Genomic DNA, 24,137 nt, shown 5'->3' with positions numbered 1-24,137 from the left:
GATTGACCCATGATTAATTGAAGCTGAATTTTTACGGTCGTTTCTTTTTCGATCAACGTCGCGATAAACTTTAATTCTAGTTTAATTGCTTAAAGATCAATTAATCTAGGATTATAATTAATTGACGTCTGTAAAATTTTAGACCTTACTTTTAAGAGTTTTCTTGCAAATCTCTTCAATATTTAAGATAAAAATTTTGATCGTCAAATAAACGACCTTAATAAACAAAATGATGAAATCATGCTTGACGCTGCGCTAGCTTTCCTCTTTCTCTTTTTTCTTTTTTTTCACGCAACTTCCAACGCAAAAACCGAACAATATACAATGTAATAGATTACATCGATTGTTTGGCGTGCTTGGGAGTGCAACTATTTGTGTCGTCCTTGTGTGTTTTCACTAATTGTCGCTCTTGTCTATGTAAATTTATCGAAACTGATAAGAATCACGTCAGAGAAGTCTGAGGATTATTATTTTTTTTTTTATGATTTTGTAATAAAAAATTATTAAATTATTCCCTAATTCATTAAATATACCATTCGTTTTTTGTCGCTAAATTTCTGAGCGATATCCATAATAAAATTCAGAAAAAAAATATAGTAAAGCATCTATGAAAAATTTAGAACATGTTTCGCGAATCAATTCTTCGTAACTTTAAACGATCTCTGACGTGAGACGTCGAGGAAATGAAGATTTTAATGAGGCTTCTCTCTATAACAGCAAGCCTTCGACGTGTTGGGCTTCACTCAGGAAGAGAAGGACAACATCTACAAGATCACCGCGGCTGTCATGCATATGGGTGGTATGAAATTCAAGCAGAGGGGTCGTGAGGAACAAGCTGAAGCCGATGGTACTGAGGTAAGAATTTGACAAATATCTATAATTATTGCATTTATAACAAAACAATTTTTTATTATTTTTGCCATTTTTAATAATAATGTAGAAAATTATTTTAATATAATATAAAATAATTCATTAATAATAATAATATAATTTATATTATATAATAATTAATAATAATATAAAATAATAATTAATTATTACACTTAGAATTTTTAAATTTTAATGCGCTATTTATTTATTTTTTTTTTATTTGCGGAAATATTTAAAAATCTTTTAAATGCAATGTTTATTTTTCACGTACGTTTTAAAATATATATTTTTGAATTAAAATTTATTTCTCTCGAAAAAAGACACTATTATTATAGGACATTTCTCCTCGAATTAGTGAGACCGAAAAGAATGTTGCAGGGAAGAGAAATAATCACGCTTCGCATTACAGGAAGGTGAGCGCGTGGCTAAGCTTCTTGGTTGCGACTGTGCCGATCTTTACAAGAACTTGCTGAAGCCAAGAATCAAGGTCGGTAACGAGTTCGTTACCCAGGGTCGTAACAAGGATCAGGTAGCCTACTCTGTGGGCGCCATGTCGAAGGCGATGTTCGACAGGCTGTTCAAATGGTTGGTGAAGAAGTGTAACGAGACCCTGGACACCAAGCAAAAGAGGCAGCACTTTATCGGTGTACTGGATATCGCTGGTTTCGAGATCTTCGACGTAAGTTTTCCCCGACCCGTGATTCATAAACATACAAACACACAAATATATATAGTATACATCAACGTGATCGTCGACGATCTTTACATAAAATTTTTATCGATTTATATTTTATTATTTCATTCATTATAACTCTCGCGTACAGACGTTGAAAAAATATTTTTAAAATATTAAAATATCGCTGTTGTATTATACAAGATGCCTCGAAAAGTTGGTATAATAGGACAATATTTTTTATCGATATTTGGCTGATTAAAGAAGCACGATCAAATCCTACACTTTTACCTTTTAAGATGAATTTAATTTTAGACAGAGATTGGTCGAATTTCAATATACATTTTATTTATTTAATATTAAATATTAATATTTAATGTCAAATATTGATAAAAAATAAACTTTGCCCAAGATTATACAGCATTTCCGGCAAGCAATATCGAAAAGAAAAGCAATTGTTTTCTTTTTTAAATTGTCGACGTGATCGTAAATGAAATTGATCACACCAAAAAAAAAAAAATGACGCCAAAGGTTTGAAAAATTTATACCTTCGATCATTTCTACACGAGCTTCACTTTCTCCCACGACGAAATAAGGCAGGAAAGAAAAAGGCTCTCGAAATCGAACGAGAGTCACGAGAAGCGAATCGGGATTCGCGTGGTATTTCGTGCCAATCGTATCAAATCAGTCGTCGAAAGATTCTTCTTTAGAACCCGTAATTATATCCCCGGTACCTCGGTATCTCGCAGTACAACGGCTTCGAGCAGCTGTGCATCAATTTCACCAACGAGAAGTTGCAACAGTTCTTCAATCATCACATGTTCGTGCTCGAGCAAGAGGAATACAAGAAGGAGGGAATTGTCTGGCAGTTCATTGACTTTGGCATGGACTTGCTAGCTTGTATCGAGCTGATCGAGAAGGTGAACGATCGATCCGCCCTCCTCCCTCACGCGATCTCTCTAGGAGATTTATAGATCTTTTTGTAGGTTCCTAGCTAGTCGCACGTTAATTTTGTCGTTAACCTCGATGAAATATGAATTTCTCCGAGGATTTATTTAGATCTTCTTAGATCCCTGAATTTCCCGGATGTTCTTATTCCTTTAGGATGCTGTGAACTTAGATGTCTCGTTAGATTCTCGAATGAGTCTGCATTATCCAGAATAATATTTTTGAATATTTTTTTGGATAATTCCTTGAATGTCTCCGACCTGTTGGATTTCTGTAAATCCTGGCGTGAATTTAAGCGTTACGTTAATTTCCTGAATGAATTTATATTATCCGGAATGAACTCGAAAATTTTTATTGAATAATTTTATAAACGATTCCTTAAACGTTATTGCCTCTTTTGAGATGTTGTAAATCCGATATGAATTTAAATGTTTCGTTAACTTTTTGAATCGTTCTGTATCATCCTGAATTGCATTTACATTTTTATTATTTTTCCAAATTATTATAATTAGAATAGTCATTTTCCAAAAAAAAAAAAAAATGCATGACTAAAAAATTCCTTTTAGCTCCTTTATCCCGAATTTTTCTTGAAATGCACGCCTCGATAGAAACAGTAGAATTTCTCCGATTAGCTCCCAATTTTCATTAAAATGGCATGATTCGATAGGAATCGCTTTGTCGAAAAGCATAGTCTTAGATTTCCCGAAGAATTCTCATTCTATCAAAGATTCGAAGAGAGGCGTACAGCATCAGAGGTAAAGAGTTTAATTTTTTCACTCATTGTTAGCAATATCGAATAGCCCATTGTCATCATCAAAACAGTGGACTTCACGTAAAATAGTTGTGGTAGTTTAAAGATGATTCATCCGTCCACTGCCTTTTTTTTCTTGAATAAACCACATACGACGTTTAACTGTCCATTGGCGAACAGGACGGTCAAGATTATTCAGAAACCCTTTTACGTTGGTTTCCTCCCCTGGTGTAATTGATTACAGTTGATAATAGTTGTTGGAAGTAGACTAATATTGTTGGATCCCACATATTTTCATTCACACAGATATTTCATTTGTGATCAGACATTTACGTCATCCGAATCACAAACTTATGTTCAGAATAATCGATGATACTTCTCAAAAATTCGTATAAGAATTAATGTCATAATTAATTCTAATTAATTTTGTTGATTTATAATATTAAGTATTATTTAATAATTTCAAATTTTAATTTCTAAATTACTCTTTTTGTGTTACATTTTATGTTTTTTGATAAATAGGCATAAATGTATCGATCGATATTCTGTACATCGAAATCGAGATATTCGAGTATTCTACCAGTATATTACAAGTTTTAACCCGAAAGAGCGATCTCATGCTAGGTCGTGGTGAGGTTGACACCAATCTATCCTATTAATAAACGATGTGCTACACCACAGATACTACAAAGACACTTTGTAGATGAAATCCCATGGATTCTCGTAATGAGATCTTAAACAGCCCGAAGTTTCGGATAAATCGAAACGATAGAATCCGAATATTTTACGAATCTGATTTCTTATTTCATAGAGTCCGATGAATTTTAATGGAGAAAAATTAAACACAATGAAATATATTTAAAAAAAAGAAAGAAATATATATATATATATATATATATTTATGAGATAGAACAAAATTATTTTTTTAATTTAAAATATTTTGATGAAGAAAAAAATAATTTTTTCGCGTATAAAATATCAAAAAAAAAAAAACTTGATTAAGAATATTTTGATATCAGTCGTTTCGAGACGAAACTTGGGGTAATTTTACAATTCTGTAAAAAAGTGTGTTTTTAAAGAAACCCTTTGTAAGTTGACCCTCACGTATATAAAGAAGGACGGCAAAATAATGAAAGCGCAAAAAAACGTGCCAAAATGTGCGGAGGGAAAAAAGGGAAGAAAAATATAAAATGACATATACACATATGCATGCCTATTTCTTGCTCTCGAACAGTTCAACAGCTTCGAGCAACTCTGCATCAATTTCACCAACGAGAAGCTGCAGCAGTTCTTCAACCATCACATGTTCGTCCTCGAACAAGAGGAATATACGAGGGAGGGCATTGAGTGGGCCTTCATTGATTTTGGCATGGACCTACTCGCATGTATCGATCTGATCGAGAAGGTATAATAAGACGACAAAGGACCGATCGATCTTGGCCAGCAAAAATCCGACAGACGGATGTTTGGCCGAAAATAAAAAAAAAAAAAGGAAAAAAAAATAATAATTCAGAGTTGAATAACGACGATATGAGAATTGAGTTATCAGGCAGGCGGAAATCCCTGGCTATTATCACAGATCAGAGGAGACCGCTACACTAACGCTTACTTTCTTAAAATTCAACAAAGTGATCGTCCACTGTTTTCTTGTATAATTGTTAGCCACTTCTGTTCATTTGTGATCTTCCTCGTCAGCCACTTCTATTCATCCTTTGATCTTCCTCTTCCTTTTTTTATGTCATTGATCTCACGGTTTCGGCCGCGCGTCTATTTCGATAAGCGCGCATCTTTCTTATATTTTGCTTAGGCTAGTTCTAGCTTCTATACATCAAGAGCAAAAATTTATAAAAAGATTTTAACGCCGAGGTCGTACGATCAAATTTTTACCGAAGAGAATTATGAATTATAAATTTCAAAAAATATTTTTTTTTTTATTTATTTAATATAATTGTGTGAAAAATTTCTAAATCATATATTATAAAACGCGGGCGTAAAATAAAACTTATTTGATTTACTTAACAAATTTATTCATAGAGATTAAAATTAAATAATTAAATAAAATAAAATACATATTTTATATTTTATAAAAATATAAAATCTATTTTTCTTCTAGATTAGATTTTTCAGAATTTTGAGATAAATGGAAAATATCAGATTCCATACACATGTGACACAAACACATCTAATTTTGTATTATTAGTCTCATTGATAATAATTTTTGTTTCTCTCCCTTTTTCCACCCTTTTACCTCTTTCTGTTCGTCTATCCATTGCCGTCTATCCTACATATTTCCATCGCACGTCTATGCACGCACGTGCAATTGCAAAAAACGACAGTACAACGGCTTTGAGCAGCTCTGCATCAACTTTACCAACGAGAAGTTGCAGCAGTTCTTCAACCATCATATGTTCGTACTCGAGCAAGAAGAATACAAGAAGGAGGGCATTGATTGGGTGTTCATAGACTTCGGCATGGACTTGCTAGCTTGTATCGAGCTGATCGAGAAGGTATTGTCATATCAGTCCCCGCGAGTCAAGGTTTAAGCGCCTCGATTCGGCAACTCCCTAAGAATTGATCCGGCTTCACGGACGACGAACGAGCGAGAGATATCGAACCAGCTTGTGAAACGAGAAGTCAATTTCTCGCAGAGAACAGGACCTGAATGATCGCATTGATGTTGCTTCGCCGTTGACTCTTTAGCCGATTTTTCGTGCTTTTATATCTGTCATAATTTTTCTATGTCGGCTTTTCGACGATGACGAAGAAACGCCGATCGCAATATTTTAAGGTACTTAGTACGGGTACCTAAGACACTTTTCCTCTTTCGTGTTCCCTTGTGATGTCACAATCCTGTAACGGCACTAATGTCGTGCTCGTGAAGAATATTCCCTTGAGATAATTCAACAGATTGAACGATAATTAGGCATTTATTATGCCTTTGACAATTAACTGGGTCCAAATCGCAATCCTGAAGAGACTGAAACGAACATAAAGTGAAACTTTTGTTCGGTGTAGTCTTAGAATCAACGGAGTTTTAGAATAAAAAATTAAAAAGAAAGAATTATCACGAGACTAAAATTAGCGAGAAACTAATTTTGCTCGAGAAGTGAAAATTAATTTGTAAGATATAAGTAGTGATAATGACCCAGTATAATTGCGTATAATCCCTTATCTCAAAAGCATATAGAATGTCGATCCTGATCTTGAAAATTTGTCCAATTAATAAATTTATTTAATTGGATAAAATTATCATAGTTAACATGACAAATGTATTGTTAATATTTATCACCATATCCATGTAAATTTATTATGTAACGGCACAGGCGAGTGTCTTTTCCCATCGAATTATGCGACGAACTTGAAAAATAGCCTTTTACTTTTATTCGAATAATGTCAATTAAGATTTAAAAATTTACGCAATTATTTAATTGAAAATGTGTGTACGTATATATAATATTTAATTACGGTATAATTATATGGGAAAAATGTCTGAAATAATTCTATTCAAATGTTTTACTATTTGATTTTTCTAGAAAATTAATTTTCTTTAAACAACTTTTGAAAATCATACAGTTCTCTGAAATTTTTTGATTTCGTTGCACGTTCGTTTTTTTATAAATTACAAGGATATATAGAGTGTCTTATCGACGCCTCTTTGATTCCGGTGTCGATTACCTTCTCCCTTTGAACCCCCCTCGCCCCACCCTAATAATCGAACGATGAAAGTTACAAGTCGAAGTCATCGGTCGAGCGTTCTCCTTACGTGTCATCAAACAGCACTAATGACGGCTGTTTTTCCCTGTTTTTTTTTTCTCTGTTCTTCGCTTAATCCCCCCCGTTCGCATGGACTCCCGTTGCTGCGTCACTCGGTCGAGCAGTTCAACAGCTTCGAGCAGCTATGCATCAACTTCACCAACGAGAAGTTGCAGCAGTTCTTCAACCACCATATGTTCATCCTCGAGCAAGAGGAGTACAAGCGTGAGGGCATTGAGTGGACGTTCATTGACTTCGGCATGGACCTTCAACAAACTATCGATCTGATCGAGAAGGTACCGCCAGAGCAGGTCGACAGATCGCACGGGCCCGAGAAGGAGGGCCTCGTGATTTCTCCGAATCACACATTTACAAAGCATACATTTTCGCTCGAACTTCGCATCTTCGCTGAATGTGTTTCCGTCTTGGCTGGCTGCTCGATCAACTAACTCCACTTCCTGTATACCGTCACACTTTTACTCGAGCACTGTTGTTTCATCTCTCGTGACGTCGGTTGACAGGTGGGACACGATTTGTCGAGAGATCGGAATAAACGATCGTTAATTATTTAAATTAATACACATTAGAAAATAAAATTTCTGTTTTATTTTTTCCAAGCGATCGAAATTCTGAAATCTCGTCTTCTCGACGTCATCATCCTTCGACTGCGCCACGAGAAGTTTCAGGATCAATCGAGGGACCGCCCGATCGGACACGGACGATGTCCTGCTCGTATCCTGTTTTTTTCTCTCTCTTTTCATTTCTTTTTCTCTCGCTATCTTTCTCTCTCTCTCTCTTTCTCTCTTTTCGCTGTGTGCCTGTGTGCGGCGTGGTGCATGAACAAACTCCGATGCAGTTCAACAGCTTCGAGCAGCTCTGCATCAACTTCACCAACGAAAAGCTGCAGCAATACTTCAACCATCACATGTTCGTGCTCGAGCAAGAGGAATACGAGCGCGAGGGTATTGTTTGGACCTTCATCGATTTTGGCATGGACTTGGAGCCGACGATCAATCTGATCGAGAAGGTAAACCGGTCCGCGCGGGACACGGACTCGAGCCTGGATCATCCTGCTATTGATCTGATCCAGTAACTTATCTAGCAAATTACCACTTGAATCCAGCTTAGCCGCGACTTCGTGAATTGTTTGTCAATGTTGTGTGTCTCTTTTGCCAATGTTGTTTGCCTGTGTATTTAATTATGTACGTATTATCTTCTTTACATCAGAATGTCATGGATCTAACGCGTAAGATTACAATTATAAATCTTTTGCTAATTTTAGAAAAATTACAATTTTTTATTTTATTTATTATTATTTTTCTATTTTCTGTTTAAGAATTCGTACAACGTTGAATGGTAATTTAAATTTAAAACATTTATTTAACATGGTTAATTAAAAATAAATTAAATAGTTAAACAATTATTTAAATTAAATATATTAAAAATATATATATAAGAAAATATGTCTCTAAAAAAATATATATAAGAGATTATGTCTTTTTCTTAAAAAATTTTATATATAATGTATAAAATAAATATCGATTGCTTTCTTCAACTATGCAAAATTACACGATAGATCCGGCGCATCATGTATATCGCTATAACGGATGGAGAATTCGATGTATCGGAAAAAAAAAAATGATCGCACTTTCCCGATGCAGAAACATTAATAGAAACGTCAGTGAAGTGCAAAATCATTACCGAAGCATCACTCCAACTGTAGAATTACAGATAACGCAGTACTAAGAGTAGCGTTGAAGTTTTTCTTTGTCTTGTACGTAGTTTACAAGATTAATTATTAATCGGCAATTAATCCATATACAAATCCTATCTTACATTCGAGAAAGCGATTGATTAACCGAAATAAGTGTACATTAATGACACAGTATCAAGCAAGTAGATAACAAAGTACATCAACAAGATACTTAATAATCTGTTTTCAGTAAAAAGTTGAGACACTAACGAGAGATTTGCTGCGCGAAATATATTTTACAAATACTTTATAGACATTATGTAGATCGAGAATTATCTTTTTTTCATGAATTTTGATGTAAAAATATTATCGCAATTGTAATAGAAAAATTTACACAATCAATTTTGACGAGAAAAAAATTATTATTATTATTATTATTTATGTCTATTTGCGTAACGCTACTCTTGGAAAATGCGAGTCTTTCCGAGATATAGCAGACTCTAACACATTCTTCTATTCTTTTTTTTTCTCGCGATATAGCCTATGGGTATTCTCTCCATCCTTGAGGAAGAGTCTATGTTCCCCAAAGCCACGGATAAGACCTTTGAGGAGAAGCTGAACAATAACCATCTCGGCAAGAGTCCCAACTTTTTGAAACCAAAACCGCCCAAACCAGGCCAACAACCAGCCCACTTCGCGATTGGCCATTACGCCGGCAACGTATGTGATGTTCTTTCTTATTTTTTACAAAAATATATAAACACAAAAAAGAGAGATCCACATTATTATTTTTCTTTAACAAAAAATTAATTTTGTAATTTATAAAAATGTCGCTAGACTCACCAATAATCGTCATGATCTCGATATTGATGAAATCTCTTTGGGCCTTAGGTACCATATAACATCACTGGCTGGCTTGAGAAGAACAAGGACCCGCTGAACGACACGGTGGTCGATCAATTCAAGAAGTCTAACAACAAACTGCTGGTAGAAATCTTTGCCGACCATCCTGGTCAATCCGGTGACGCTGGTGGCGGCGGCGGCGGCAAGGGTGGACGTGGCAAGAAGGGCGGTGGTTTCTCCACCGTATCGTCCTCGTACAGGGAGCAGCTGAACAACCTGATGACCACCCTGCGTGCCACTCAGCCTCACTTCGTCCGTTGTATCATTCCCAACGAGATGAAGCAGCCGGGCGTGATTGACTCTCACTTGGTCATGCATCAGCTCACCTGTAACGGTGTGCTTGAAGGCATTCGTATCTGTCGTAAAGGTTTCCCCAATAGGATGGTGTATCCCGATTTCAAGCTACGGTAAGAATCCCTTCTTTCAATTGATTAAATTATTTTTGCGGATAATCGAAAAACTAATGTCTCGAGGAAGTGAATGAATTTTCTACAAGCGTTTTAAATATTAAAACGCTTGTTTTTTTATATATTATGAGTGTTAAAATAATAATAATTTAATATTTTTTTATTGCATTATAGATATAGTATTAAAAAATTTAAAAAATTCTTTAAAATAATGTTAAACTATAATTTTGTATTTTACTTTAAAAGATTTGAAAAATGATCATTCTCAATTTTCTCGAGTACATTTGCAATGATTTCTAATTTAAAAAAATTTGCTATTATTTCACTACTTCTCTTGAATTTACATAGAGAAATTAGATTACTATTTTTTTTTTTTCTATAAAAAGACAGGTTTAATTATTAAGACTTATTATATAATCTCTTTAAAATATAATAGCAAATCTTTTTGACAACTATAAATAATATTATTTATAAGAATAATTTTATTTAATATTCTTATAAAACTCAGCTAGGTTCTTTATTTAATAGTAATTATTAAATCACATAAAAATGGTAGGTTTCTAGATACTCTATGAGAAAATAATAATTTACGAAATATATTCAAAAACGTTTTAAAAATTTAATTCTCTGTAACGTCATAATTTTTCGATTAATTTCTCCAAAAGCATCGAAAAATTTTTTTAAGCATTGGATGTACATAGTAACTGAACTTTTATGTTGTATATCATGTAGTTACATGATCCTAGCGCCGGCCATAATGGCGGCCCAAAGCGATCCCAAAGTCGGCGCGACTAAGTGTTTGGAAGAAATCAATCTCGATCCGGACAGCTATAGGATCGGTCACACTAAGGCTAGTTGATGATAACCCTGTAGGAATGAATTTGACGATTTCCGTCGCCCCGTTATCTTTAGATAATAATGGATTTCAGTCACTCTATACCCTATATTGAAAGAATGTCTCAAAAATAGATCTTTCCACGTGGATGGTCCAAAATTCCTCGCTCTACAGCCAACGCAAAAATATTTTTAGTAGTATCTATAAAATGTGTGAAATAAATAGTATATTAACTTTGTTGATTTCGAAATGGTGGCACAAATTTTGCGATAACTTAAATCAAATGTGAATGTAAATCAATTGATAAAATTCGTTTAATTTAAAATTATTCGTTTAATTTTAAATGTTCAAATTTTTTATTATTAATAATATAGAGGCTGCCGCGTCTTAACAGTAAAATGCTGTATAATAAAAATTTGTAATTAATTCCAAGATTAATTTTAAATTAGCGAGATTTAAAGACAATCCACGCTGAAATCTCAGTCTATATATTCAGCACGTCGTCCTTCTCTGTTGAATGCAACGTTATCATCGTGTATGATCGTATTCGAATGCCATCCGAGTGATCGTTCAATTTTTCCCCATGATTCGTCTTGTAAGAGAGATTAAAGAACCTATTGGTTCTTTAGACTAGATTTCCGAATTCGATTGATTTTGTTTGGAACCGGATTAGATTAGAATATTAATTCCCGATATGTTAAGATGGACCTCGATCTTTTAAAAAATAATTTAGCGATTGGAAAGTAGCGAGAGCCGATTGAAACGACGATGAGGATGTATAAAAATTTGTGAATATTCGTGTCTAGAATCCCTGTATTAATTAGTTTGCACGTTTGCCCATTTCCCCCTTGCCCCGTATACCCCGACACCCCTATAGGTACAAGATCTTGGCTCCGGCGGCGGTAGACAAGGCGAAGGATCCCAAGAGTGCAGCCTCGGCTATTCTGGAATCCACCGGCCTCGATGCTGATCTATACCGTCTTGGACATACCAAGGCACGTTCTCCTTTCTCCTTCCCTGTTTCCAACAACCGCGACAATCCGGTCGACGACGACCATTTCGAAACACGAGTTTAAATGCGATCGACGATGGTTGACGATCGAGAATCTCGCCTTTTAATTCGTATCGTTTTAAAATCTCTTGATAGATAAGATTTCTTGAGATATAATCATTGATATAATCTGGCGAGAGGCAATCTCGATCACGCAAACATTGTCAATCGCAAATAATTGTCATTCATTGTTGTTGATGATGTACTTTTAACTCTTTGACACGTCGATGCCTCTAGCGACTGGATGGTAGACGTAAAGCTGACGATATTTTAAAGCGCGAGAATTCGGGAGAAATCTCTTTTAACATCTTGATCTGTTATTTTATAGTATTATCGTTTTTTTTTTTTTACTTTTAATGAAAATTATTTATCTGAGAATAGAATGATTATTTTTTTCTCTTGAGATTTTAATTTATATATGTTAAACTTTTGCAAATTTCTGACAGTAAGACTCTCGAAAAGGACTCTCGCGCTTTAACTTAATCGAAGAGATCGATACTGAGAAGATCTCCCTAATTAAAGTATCCTGGAAGGATACTCTACTCGTTGCCCTCTTTGCTTCCCGGCCATTTCCCCTAAAATATATTCTCGATTTCTCCTAAAATATATTCTCGATTCTACAGCAACGAGAACCATAATACAATAAGTCTCTAACCTGGCGTGGTGATTTTTTTCTGTCTGTTTTTTGTGAACACACACATGACACCATCAATATGTATGACCAAATACACCAAATCGCAATATACTTGACAACGGTGGTCGGCCACGAACGCAGATACAAAATTCTGTGCGCCAATGCCGTCCCAGAGCCTTGCGAGCCCAAAAAGGCCACCCAGATCATCTTGGAGACGATCAATCTGGAGAGTGATCAGTACCGCATGGGTCACACTAAGGTATCGGACACCTGTTGTGATCCACGTTGTGACAACATAGTGTCATGACGCGCCAATGCTATTGCAAATTTACCAGCAACGCGAACGTCGCAAAGACGCTTCCAGGATGTATCGAATATCAATCTTCGGATCCTGTAGAGCGTCTTTTAGACGTTCGTATAATATTTTAATTTCTTACATCGTCGATAATTTATTTGCCAACATTAAAATACTAATAGAAAAAATCAAATATTTATATTTTTTAAATTGAGAAATTTGACAAATTGCAATTTTAAAATAATAATTTTAAAATTGTAAAAAATTTAACAGAGTACAGAAATATTAGATAAGTAAAAAATCTGTGAAATTTAAAAATTAAAATAAAAATGGATTTTAAGATTCAAAATTTCAAAATTTCTGGAATTTCAAAAGATTTTTATTTTGATATTCTCTCTTTTTGTATATGTTTATATTTTTCTGTTATGTATGGACGTTGGCTATTAAATGTCATCGATAATTAATTTAATACTACGCGGCTTCGCCGATTAACTAACCGTTTTACAGCTTCGTTCGAGTAATGGCAAATTAATGACGAGCTCTATCATCAGTCACGTTAACAAAGGATATCTTTGCCAAAACAATTTTCGGCATAGTATAATCCCTCAACAAGTGTGATGCAATCTCTATCCACTTCCTATCATCGAATAACGACCCTCTTTCTGAGCTAAAAGTGGCATGGAAAGTTTGCGGAAATTAATTAATACGTGATGTACCATGATTATCTTTCTTCCAGTAAGATCTCATAAAATTAAATAAAAATTAGATCGATTATCTGAAAATTATCTATATAATTATTCGTATAGTTTTTAGTTGAAACAATTTTTTAGATTTTATTATTTAGATTATCGAAAAATCTCTGAAGAGATCTTTATTTTTGGATCTTTTCAAACCGATTATTATAAATTTCATTAATTATTAAAAATTACGGATCGATTATTAATCATGATATGGGATTGATAAACGAGGTACATCATCTCGAAGGATCATCTTGATGAATGATATCTCAATGTTTTGCTTTCTCTTTATCTCTGAAAAAATAGGTGTTCTTCCGTGCCGGAGTCCTGGGTCAGATGGAGGAACTCCGTGACGAGCGTCTCGGCAAGATTGTGTCTTGGATGCAGGCTTACATCAGAGGTTATTTGTCCCGTAAAGATTACAAGAAGCTCCAAGAGCAACGCCTGGCCCTCCAGGTCGTCCAGAGAAACCTGAGGAAATACCTCCAACTCCGCACTTGGCCGTGGTGGAAGTTGTGGCAGAAGATCAAGCCTCTTCTCAACGTCACTCGCATCGAGGACGAGATGGCCGTAAGTGTCTCTTCGAGATATCCTTTACGCATGAATCGTTTAGCTCAAAGAAAATTATTATTGAGACATTGAGTCATTGATCAATCTTTTTCTTTCATCAAATTTTTGCAATTTTTTCGTTAAAATATATGTACGTCTATTTAATTCAATTTTTATTTATTTTATTTGGCCAAAAAAATGTTGAATTTTATTTATTTTATTAAAAAAAAAAAAAAATAATAGTAATTTATGAAATATATTGTAAAAAAGTTTATTTGATTTAATTTTAAAAAAATCAAATTTTAGTCGAAAAATCTTGTAGAGTTTTTACATTTTTTACTTAATTAATTATGACAATACATTTTTGATAAATTTAATATACCAGAAATATATATCGCGTCAACAAATGTAATGAATTTTTCATAATTCTAAGTTTTAAGGCAGTAAGAATAATAAGTAAGATACTCGATCAGCATCTTGTGGATTGATAATGATAAAGATTTTAGTATTTTCTTATACATGTTTCCTCGACAATATTAAGAAATTCAGAGCAAATTTGTGCTATTAGAGAGCAAATTTTTGCTATTTGTCTCTTCTCTCGATCTCAGTTTTTATAATATTTATTTTATTTTAATTTTATTGTTTATATTCAGTTCTCAGTCTCGAGTTAATTTATTTTAATTTAATTTAATAACTGTGCAATTTTTTTTTTCATATATATAATTTATAATGATTACTTTGAACATTTTAAGTAAACTTTACGAATTACAAACGTTCTTCAAATTATGCAACTTTTACTCTGAATTTTTTAATTATCTTAATAGTTGTTAACGTCCACTACTTCAGAGAAAGTATTGCAAAAAAAAATTTTCGTTCTGCGAAAATCGATAATTCGTTGAAGACCGAGAGAACTTGGCAAAATAAAGCTTTGACTTAACGATGATTTACGACCGGAGTTTCGTGCTTAACTGTGCCATCCTGCGCTTGAATTCGCCCATGGAATTTGTTTCTTCTTTTGCTCGGCTCGTAACGGCTCCAGTTTCCAGACGTGCGCGTTTATTTATTCGCCTCCTGGTCTTTCCGTTTTCGCAGTTTGCCTTCTTGCGCAAATTCACGATCAGCTTTAAGTCGGCAGTTCTTCGAAATCGAATTATTTCCACGTATTTATTTTACTCTGTAATATTACTCTGTAATAATACTTTCATAATTCGGATTGATAGCACACATTTTTTTTAGATTTTTTATTATTATAGATTTATATTTATAAAACACTCGACATTTGCCTTTTTTTAACTTGTTTATTGAATTTATTTAATTTTAAAAGAAAAGATAAAAAGTTATGCCAATCTTAATTAATATTCTAATATCTATATTTAAATTTATATTTTTTGTTAATATATATATAGTATATTAAATTTAGAAAATTATTAGGCATATAAATTTGTTTTTTCTTATTTATTTATTAAAATTTTTATTTATTAGTTCTAATAAATTCCATTGTTCTAATAAATTCCATTGTTTTTTCGAGTTTTAAAATATTAGTTTTTATTAAAAAAAATAATTTTTTTTAAATTTTGTTTACTAATTTAATTCTGAGCTTAAAGCATGTTATATGTAACTTATATATCGCGAGATGGGTAGCAAAAGATTTCCCTTCGCTTTAGATCTCGAAAAATCTACAAAGAAATTTCAAGCGACCCTTTTGAAGCTACGATACTTCTAATTTTGTCAACCTTCAGATTTTTCTTCTTTCTCTTCTCCTTGCGCTACCAGGCTGTTTATATTTTTGACTCTATAATTCCGAATTAACGAGAAGATTAGAGGAATCCGTCTACGTTTTTATTCTCCAGTTCAGTTGACTGATACTTCCATGTTCCCGAATTAGAAGCATAATAAAGGCAAGCAAGGCGGTGAATCAACGTTCGATCATGTTACCGGAGCGGCTTCTTATTAATAGACACGGGTCTTCCGAAAAGAATTACACAATTATTCGTCCTTCAGAGAGATCAAACCTAGGATACATGGTCACCACATTTTTCCAATTGCTTTGCTTCCTCTGGAATGCTGTCATTTCTAATTTCGTCTAAATGTGCATTCATTCTTTTTTATCTCTCCTCTCTCTCTCTCTCTCTCTCTCTCTCTCTATATATATATATATATATATATATATATATATATATATATATATATATATGAATGCCGATCACTTTTTTCCAAAATTGAATTGAAAGAATCAAAGAATATAAAATAAAACCCAATATTTTTTATTTATTAATTAAGACAATCTTATTAATCTTATTAATTGACTATCATTATTAATTGATTTAATATTATTGAACGTAATTATTTTATTTTTTAATTTAAATTTTTAAATTTTTTACATTTTCTGCGATATATATGATATACCATATATTTTTAGTTTTTATAAATATATATTTGACAGAATCTAAATAAAATGGCATATGCATATCTCGTGCCAAATAAAACTTGAAACACGTAATTATAGACTCAAAGAACTTTTCAATTCAAATCTCTAAAGTGCGCTCTGTATGTGCGACTGTACCTTTCAATATCTTCGCTCATATTCGGACGATATCTTGGTGATCCACTTATCCACTTTGCACCTTCTGGAGCCGCCAAAAAGGGGGTGGCCGCTGGAGAGAGAGCGGCGGTCCTTTCAGATCGCTTCTAATTCCGTCCAAGACTTGATCCCCTTCTCGACGTAACTTACTCTCTTCCCCTCCCCCTCAGGGGTGGTATAACGGATCGGTTATAAATATTTTTACGCATACAACGTGTGTGTGTGTGTGTGTGTGTGTGTATTTGTGTGTGTGTGTGTGTGTGTGTGTGTGTGTGTGTGGCGAAGCGCCACTGGAGTGGGGATGCCTACGATCAGGATCGTCGCTCTGTTCGCTCCTTACTGGCCGCCGGAAACGGTTACGGTAGAGGGACACGGGTAGAAAAGTTGGGCTTCAACCGATGCCGGGACCAGTTGGACCCGCGACCTCGCGCCGACCCCTTCGAAATTACGCGAAATCCGCCCGACGACGAACAAAGAGGGAGAAGCCTCTCACCCTCTCGCGTGCCCCGCATTTATATTCAACGTATACGTACTTACACACAGGTGCGTCCGGGTCTTCCTCGATACCTCGAGATAGTACGAAAGTAGAGACTTAGGTCCTCCGAGTCTCGCTCGCTGTTTTTTTTTCTTTCGTTTATTCGAGCTATCGAGCCTCCCCCTCGATCGAGGCTTCTCACGACGTTTGATCGATCGATTATCGGGGATCCTTCTCACGCGACAAAGATCCCCTTCATTCCCTGTCCTATTCTCGTATTCCCGCGAGAATAAGAATCGAATTCAAGTGCAAGATACTTTAATCGCGTGTGCAATCCTCGGTTAATTTCTTCGAGGGTGATCGATTATGGGCGACACGGTGCTGATCGAGAATCCAAGTCCGCTGGTGAACGGCGGCAAATTCGAGGATAAAATGGCCTCTTTGCAGGCGCTGGAGGAGAAAGCCAAGAAGGCGCAGGAAGCTTTCGAGAAGGAAGAGAAGCTGCGCAAGGAGCTAGAGGAACAGAACGCCAAGCTCCTCACCGAGAAGACCAATCTGCTGCGTCAGCTGGAGGGTGAGAAGGGCTCGCTTTCCGATTATCAGGAGAAGGCTTTGAAATTGGCCGCGCAGAAAGCCGACCTCGAGTCACAGCTCCAGGTAAGAATATTTATTATTATTATTATTTATTAGTAATTTTTTGGACGATTATTATTATTAAGAATAAACTCTAAAATCTTTTCTAAAAATTATTGACTTTAACTATACAAATTTATATTAATTGCAAATTTAAACAATCCTATTAAAATTGTCATAAAGATTTGTGTAAAATTTTAATTTGATCACATTATAATAAATTTTAATAGGAAAATCAAAAATACATTTTGAAATAATGATAGGGTTTTTAAATACGTGAATTTTTTTCTGATAATCTTTTCAATTCATGTAACTGATTATCTTAATTTTCAAAAACAATAAAAAACAACATACACAAAATAAAATAATTTTTATTCTTTTAATTTGTTTGAGAAGAATAATATTATATGTTAGAGATTATTAAAAATATTTTTATTTATATTTATTTTTATATTATAATACTCATATTTTTGTTACTATTGACAATGCATATATAATTATTATGAAATAAATATTATTTACGACTTTACACGCGAATGGCGCAAGCTATAAGTGTATTAGTTAACATCGAAGGGCAGAAAGTAATATAATTAGCGGCATAATTAGCACAGTGGCGCAAGCCACAAGCAAATTAATGCCTCGAGGGGCGAAAAGTCATATAATTAGCATCATCGCACATAGATGACTATAATTCATTCAGCTATATTCATTAAATTAAATTCAATTAATAATTTTCAAATTAAATTAAAATATTAAACAATAATATTAATAATAACATCAAACAAAGTATAACACCAATAAAAAAGAAATTTTATAAAAAAAGAAATTTATAATTATCTTCTGACAATTTTTTCGATTACGAAAATATTAAGAAATTTTGAAACCTGACAAAAAAGAAAAACTCGTGCACGTTTATTCTTACGATTGAAATTCCGCCGAATTTACGTTGCATTAAATTACCGCTCGTAGATCTTTCCGAGGACGAAGAGCGGGGGGAGATTTCTTTTTTCAAAAGAGCGAGGTTTAAATCGGGAGGCCATTAATTGTCAGCGGGAGGGAGTGTTTTCGTGATTTAAATCGGCTCGAATTACGCGGCGGATTACGGTTTCGCAGGCGCGACAAAGTAGCGGAGGTGCGGAATTAGTCAGACGCGCTATTTTTCTTCGTGCCGAGCGCGACGCGAGCCGGACGCGTCATCCGGTTACGCGACGCTTATATATTAGGTCATATCGAGGCTGCTAAAATTACGATAAACGTACGTGAGTGTTTATGCGATTTTATTACATCTTTCCATGATTCAACGTTGCTCACGGAAACGACACGTTTGCCGAGAAACTTCAGCAAACACGATCTTTCAATGCCACTCATCTCTAACACTTTTAATCTTCTCCAAAATAGAGAGATTTATAATACACCTCATTCGTAATAATTTTTTTTTTTTGTTAAGAATTAAGAAAAGCTGATTAAAAATATTACATTATAGAAAGTTGTTTAGGAAGTAAATGATGCAGTTTTGAGTATGATCAGCTGATATGGTCAGCAATAAGAGAGCATTTTTTTTATTTTTTATATTTTTATACATATCGTGAAATTTTTGATAAAATCTACATTTTTACAAACATGTCTGGTATTTTATTTTTTTTTTTTTTCTTTGACTCAAGCAATTCGCTATTTTAAATATTTCTCCTTACAATAATTACAGCTTGATTTCTAAATAATTTATGAGCATTTTGGGATCGGCTTCTCGAAAATATTTCCTCGCTCATTACGTTCCACGATAATTTTAAATTTTCCTCTCTTTGTTGTAAACACATGTTAGAGGAAGCTGAGAGAACGCCGAAATTCTGGACGATCGCGTCGGCGTGAAAACGCAGTATTTTTATCCGATAGTAAGCACGCATACAAAGACGTGCTGGAGAGGAGGTCATAACTTCTTGAAGGCGTCGCTCGCAGAAAATAGACGAGTCGTGATCGTGACTAGAATTTCAGATTTTCTCTCTCTTTCTCTGTTTCTCTTTCTCTCCAGCCGGATTCCAGGCTGACTATTTTTAACGGCGCCTCTTAAACATTCACTTAAGACCGGCGGTTAAACCGACCCGTCATCGCATGTCATCGCGATGTCCTCCGATGCTCGTCGTCGGTTCGTAACACTTACCGTTTGTCGTTTTTCAACGAGCAATTTAATACTCCATCTCGATAAAATTAGAGAAAAATGAAAAAAACAACGGTATATAAAAACGTGAAATATTTTAAAGCTGATTTGATTTATTTGCACATCAAGATACAATTTATAGAAATATAGTGGCGATATCACAATATAATTGTGATAATTATTTATTAATTATAAGGCTTGATTATGCCATAAATTAATAGAAAATTATATAACGGAATGAAATAATCTTTTTGTCAAACTTTTCTTAAAAGACTATCGAGAATGTCTAGTGCATTTATTTTCGATTATATTTTACCGAGTATATCATAAGTATTTTTTTCATTATTTATTTATTTTTAATCTTGATTTGATCATTATTTTATTTAATTTTTTGTTAATTTATTTTTATTATTATATTATTATCAATGCTTTAAATGTCATTTTCCTTTCTTCGATTCGTTTCTAATTTTATTAAATTACCACAACTGTCAAAAGCGGTTTGTTTCACTTCGTTAAACGATCTAATATCGTGATCGCGCGTGGCACCTATTAAAAGCTCGCGCATCGAGTTCATCGCGATTGACCTGGCCGGTGTCGAGAGAGATCCTCTCACGATCATAGAGGCGGAAGACTACACCGCCGCATTATGTTCGATACCATTTACGGTTAGGCGATGCAGGAAGAAGGAAGAGGGGAAAAGAACGGGGGAGAGAGAGGGGAGGGGGGAGGGAGAGGGCACGTGCAGCAAATTTAGCAGATCCCAGATTCCAGGTTATTAAAAGTGGGCGGCGGCTTTAAGAACGCGCTGGAGAGAGGAGATGAGAGAAAATGAAGGAGGTAACAGGTGTACGGTGTATTTATACGCCCGTTACCGCGTGCATACGCGTGCGTCATGATCATGCAGCCGTATCTCCTTCACTGTTCGTGATCGCTTCATCATCGTCGACGAGGTTCATGTCATCCTCGTCAATTTTTCCATGTCCCACGTGATCGGCACGTTGCACCAGATTAAGCGAGAGAAGAGATGATTCTATTTTCCACATCGCAGGCTCTTTTCCATCTTTATCTCTGAGAATCTCTTTGCCAGACTTATTAATTAGTTAATGATTTTTTTTTTCTTTCTCACTTTCATAATATTCAATTTTTTTCTGAGCATTGATTGACAAGATGAACACATGTTTCTTATTTTCCACAATTGTACCCCTTTCTTTTCTCCTCTTTTCCCCTTATTCAAATTCTTTTAGTTTTTTTTTTTTTTTTTTGAAATACCTATAAGAAATAGAAGAAAGAAGCTTGCGAGAAATACAAAATTTTTCTCTCGACAAATTTAGACTCACCTCGGCGAATCAGTGAACGATGAAAAGATAAGCGCGATGAACAAGGAGATTGATCGCATCGCGTTGGCCGGGCGAGACATCGTGCCAATATTCTTTGCCCCCGCATTAACTAATATTAGGCGTTCGTATGTGTGTATAAGCCCTGCAATTGCACGTCATTGACAATTAATTGCGAACCCGTGCAGCGTGGAAGAGAGATGCGTTCGACATTCTTGATGAAGGGGACTTGGCACGCGCCAGAGGGTATTCCAGCGACATAAATTTTATTACGCTTAAACCTGTCATCGACCTAAATACTTCTTATGCAAAAAAGAATCTTGAGATTATGTCATCTTAAAAAAAAAACAAGTTAAAAAGTGACATTCTCTGAGAGTCAAATTTTTGATCTCGCATCTATAATAATAATATTAAAACAAATAGAAATTAATAAAAAGAAACGTTTATGGAATATAAATGAATCGAAAGAAATAATAAAATGTGTAAACAGAATAATACTATAAAAAAAAAATAAAACATAGAAATAAAATAGAATATTAAATAATAAAGAATGCGATAAGAAAATATTAAAATAAAAATTTATATATTAAATATGAAATGGGATATTGAGAATATATTGAGAAGGAAATAATTAAAAACTTTAAAACAATCACACAGTATATATACTCGGTAATAATTAGTACACTTGAATATAATGTTTAACGAAATATTATCGAGATACTTATTTGGACATTTTTCACTCGCATAGGATCTCACCGAAAGATTCAAGGAAGAGGAGGATGCGAGGAACAACCTCTTCCAGAACAAGAAGAAACTCGAGCAGGAAGTGTCTGGTCTGAAGAAGGATATTGAGGATCTCGAGTTAAATCTGCAAAAGGCCGAACAAGACAAAGCGACAAAAGATCATCAGATCAGAAATCTAAACGATGAAATCGCTCACCAGGACGAGCTCATCAACAAGCTTAACAAAGAGAAGAAGAACCAAGGCGAGATCAATCAGAAGACTGCCGAGGAACTTCAGGCCGCTGAGGATAAGATCAATCACCTCAACAAAGTCAAACTCAAGCTCGAACAGACCCTTGACGAACTCGAGGACTCCCTCGAACGTGAGAAGAAATCACGGTAAGCAATAATTCGATACATTTGATAATCGAAGATTTTTTTATAGCATGTCTTTGAATCACTATAATTCATTTTAATTTTTTAATTCACTTTTTCTTGAAGAAAATTTTATTAACAAACTATTTGTTACGCGCGCACGAAATTAATTTTGTAATATAATATAAAATATTTCTAAAAAAAGAGTAAAAAAATATCACGATGATAACGAGGATATTTATTAATTCGTTAAAATTTATTTTTTATAGTGCCGATGTTGAGAAGGCAAAGAGGAAGGTAGAAGGCGATCTGAAACTCACACAGGAAGCTGTTGCCGATCTCGAAAGAAATAAGAAGGAACTTGAACAGACCATCCAACGCAAAGACAAAGAACTCTCATCCTTGACCGCCAAGCTCGAGGACGAGCAATCCCTTGTCGGCAAATTGCAGAAACAGATCAAGGAACTGCAGGCTCGAATCGAAGAACTCGAGGAAGAGGTATGACAAGAAAAATGTGCTCTACTTCTCAACTTCCCAAAGTTTTCAATTTTGAAAAAAAAAGGAATATTTTAATACATTGAATTTTTTTTAATTTACATTTTTTAATTACTCTTGAAAAATTTTATTGAAATTGACATAATCTAATCAAATCAAATTTTTTATTTTTGTAAATTTGAAAAAAATTGAATTTCAAAGTTGTTTATAAATTTAAAATAATTGAAAATAATAGAAAACTATTGTTAATTAAAAACCTTGGAAAATTAAATGAAAAATAAATCCAATTTTTGTTGTTATCTCTTATACAACGATATTTCTTTCTTCAAGCTTGAGGCAGAACGCGGTGCACGTGCCAAAGCCGAGAAGCAGCGCAGCGATCTCGCCCGCGAGCTCGAGGAGCTCGGTGAACGCCTGGAGGAGGCCGGCGGTGCCACTTCCGCTCAAATCGAGCTGAACAAGAAGCGCGAGGCCGAGCTGAGCAAGCTCCGCAGGGATCTTGAGGAGGCCAACATCCAGCATGAATCCTCGCTGGCCATTTTGCGCAAGAAGCACAACGACGCCGTCGCCGAGATGGGCGAGCAGATCGACACCCTCAACAAGCTCAAGGCTAGGTGAGTGATCCTCTTCCTTTCGGTGAAGAGAAAAAAATAAAATTTTTGAAACATTTTTATCTGTATCAATTTTAAATCTTTTTTTTTAATTTAAAATTGACGGAGAGAGATTGGTAATAAAAGGGCATGATAATGTTAATTAGAAAATTTAAAAAATTTTAAGTTTTTTTTATAAAAATTAATAATTTAGGATATTTTTATGGCGGAAAATTTATGCTGCGTCGTAAAGCGATTAGGAAGAGTTAGTGATTAGACGAGTTTCAATTTTTTTTTTATATCAACGGCTATTAGACTTTCGTTGAAAATAAAAGTGTGAAGGCACAACGGAGGACTTTAACATAATATTTGCGATAGAGCCGAAAAGGGCCGACATGACATCCACGCCGAGCTAAACGGTTCGCGCGCTCTCACGGATCAAGTTTCGCGAGAAAAGGTATTTGAAAATGAAAAAGAAATATGACGAGAGTGTTCCTCGTGCATCTTGTTTAGTTTCCAGACATAATCTCAAATTTCCTGTACGCCCCTCGATAATTCTCACGATTTGTAAAACATATGTGATTACCAGAATGGAATGATATACAAATATTTTGGAAAGACATGTCTTGTTGCCCGAATTGTCATTGTTGTGCCACGAATGCTGGATTAAATATCTATTG

At 34.6% G+C, this 24,137-nt stretch overlaps 1 protein-coding gene across 22 annotated transcripts in view; it reads left to right on the top strand.

The window, feature by feature from the left end:
• The window catches only part of LOC126854416 (myosin heavy chain, muscle), a 48,244-nt gene that overhangs the window by 17,224 nt on the left and 6,883 nt on the right, over positions 1 to 24,137 (top strand). For 7 of the 22 annotated variants that reach the window (XM_050601109.1, XM_050601121.1, XM_050601104.1 and 4 more), the window contains exons 9-19: positions 718 to 855; positions 1,280 to 1,549; positions 5,579 to 5,749; positions 9,229 to 9,408; positions 9,580 to 9,998; positions 11,711 to 11,828; positions 13,857 to 14,120; positions 17,603 to 17,812; positions 22,023 to 22,396; positions 22,642 to 22,870; positions 23,198 to 23,481. In XM_050601109.1, the coding sequence (XP_050457066.1) occupies positions 718 to 855; positions 1,280 to 1,549; positions 5,579 to 5,749; positions 9,229 to 9,408; positions 9,580 to 9,998; positions 11,711 to 11,828; positions 13,857 to 14,120; positions 17,603 to 17,812; positions 22,023 to 22,396; positions 22,642 to 22,870; positions 23,198 to 23,481 (2,657 nt within the window). Of the gene's footprint in view, positions 1 to 717; positions 856 to 1,279; positions 1,550 to 2,292; positions 2,464 to 4,476; positions 4,648 to 5,578; positions 5,750 to 7,120; positions 7,292 to 7,851; positions 8,023 to 9,228; positions 9,409 to 9,579; positions 9,999 to 11,710; positions 11,829 to 12,659; positions 12,778 to 13,856; positions 14,121 to 17,602; positions 17,813 to 22,022; positions 22,397 to 22,641; positions 22,871 to 23,197; positions 23,482 to 24,137 lie in introns of all 22 variants that reach the window. The other 15 variants (XM_050601124.1, XM_050601122.1, XM_050601128.1 and 12 more) reach the window with 8 other exon arrangements.

Source organism: Cataglyphis hispanica, chromosome 14, assembly GCF_021464435.1.
Source record: "Cataglyphis hispanica isolate Lineage 1 chromosome 14, ULB_Chis1_1.0, whole genome shotgun sequence".
NCBI classification, from domain to species: Eukaryota; Metazoa; Arthropoda; class Insecta; order Hymenoptera; family Formicidae; genus Cataglyphis; species Cataglyphis hispanica.
Note: the sequence above shows the minus strand (reverse complement) of the source record. Positions and strands in the feature narration are given on the sequence as shown.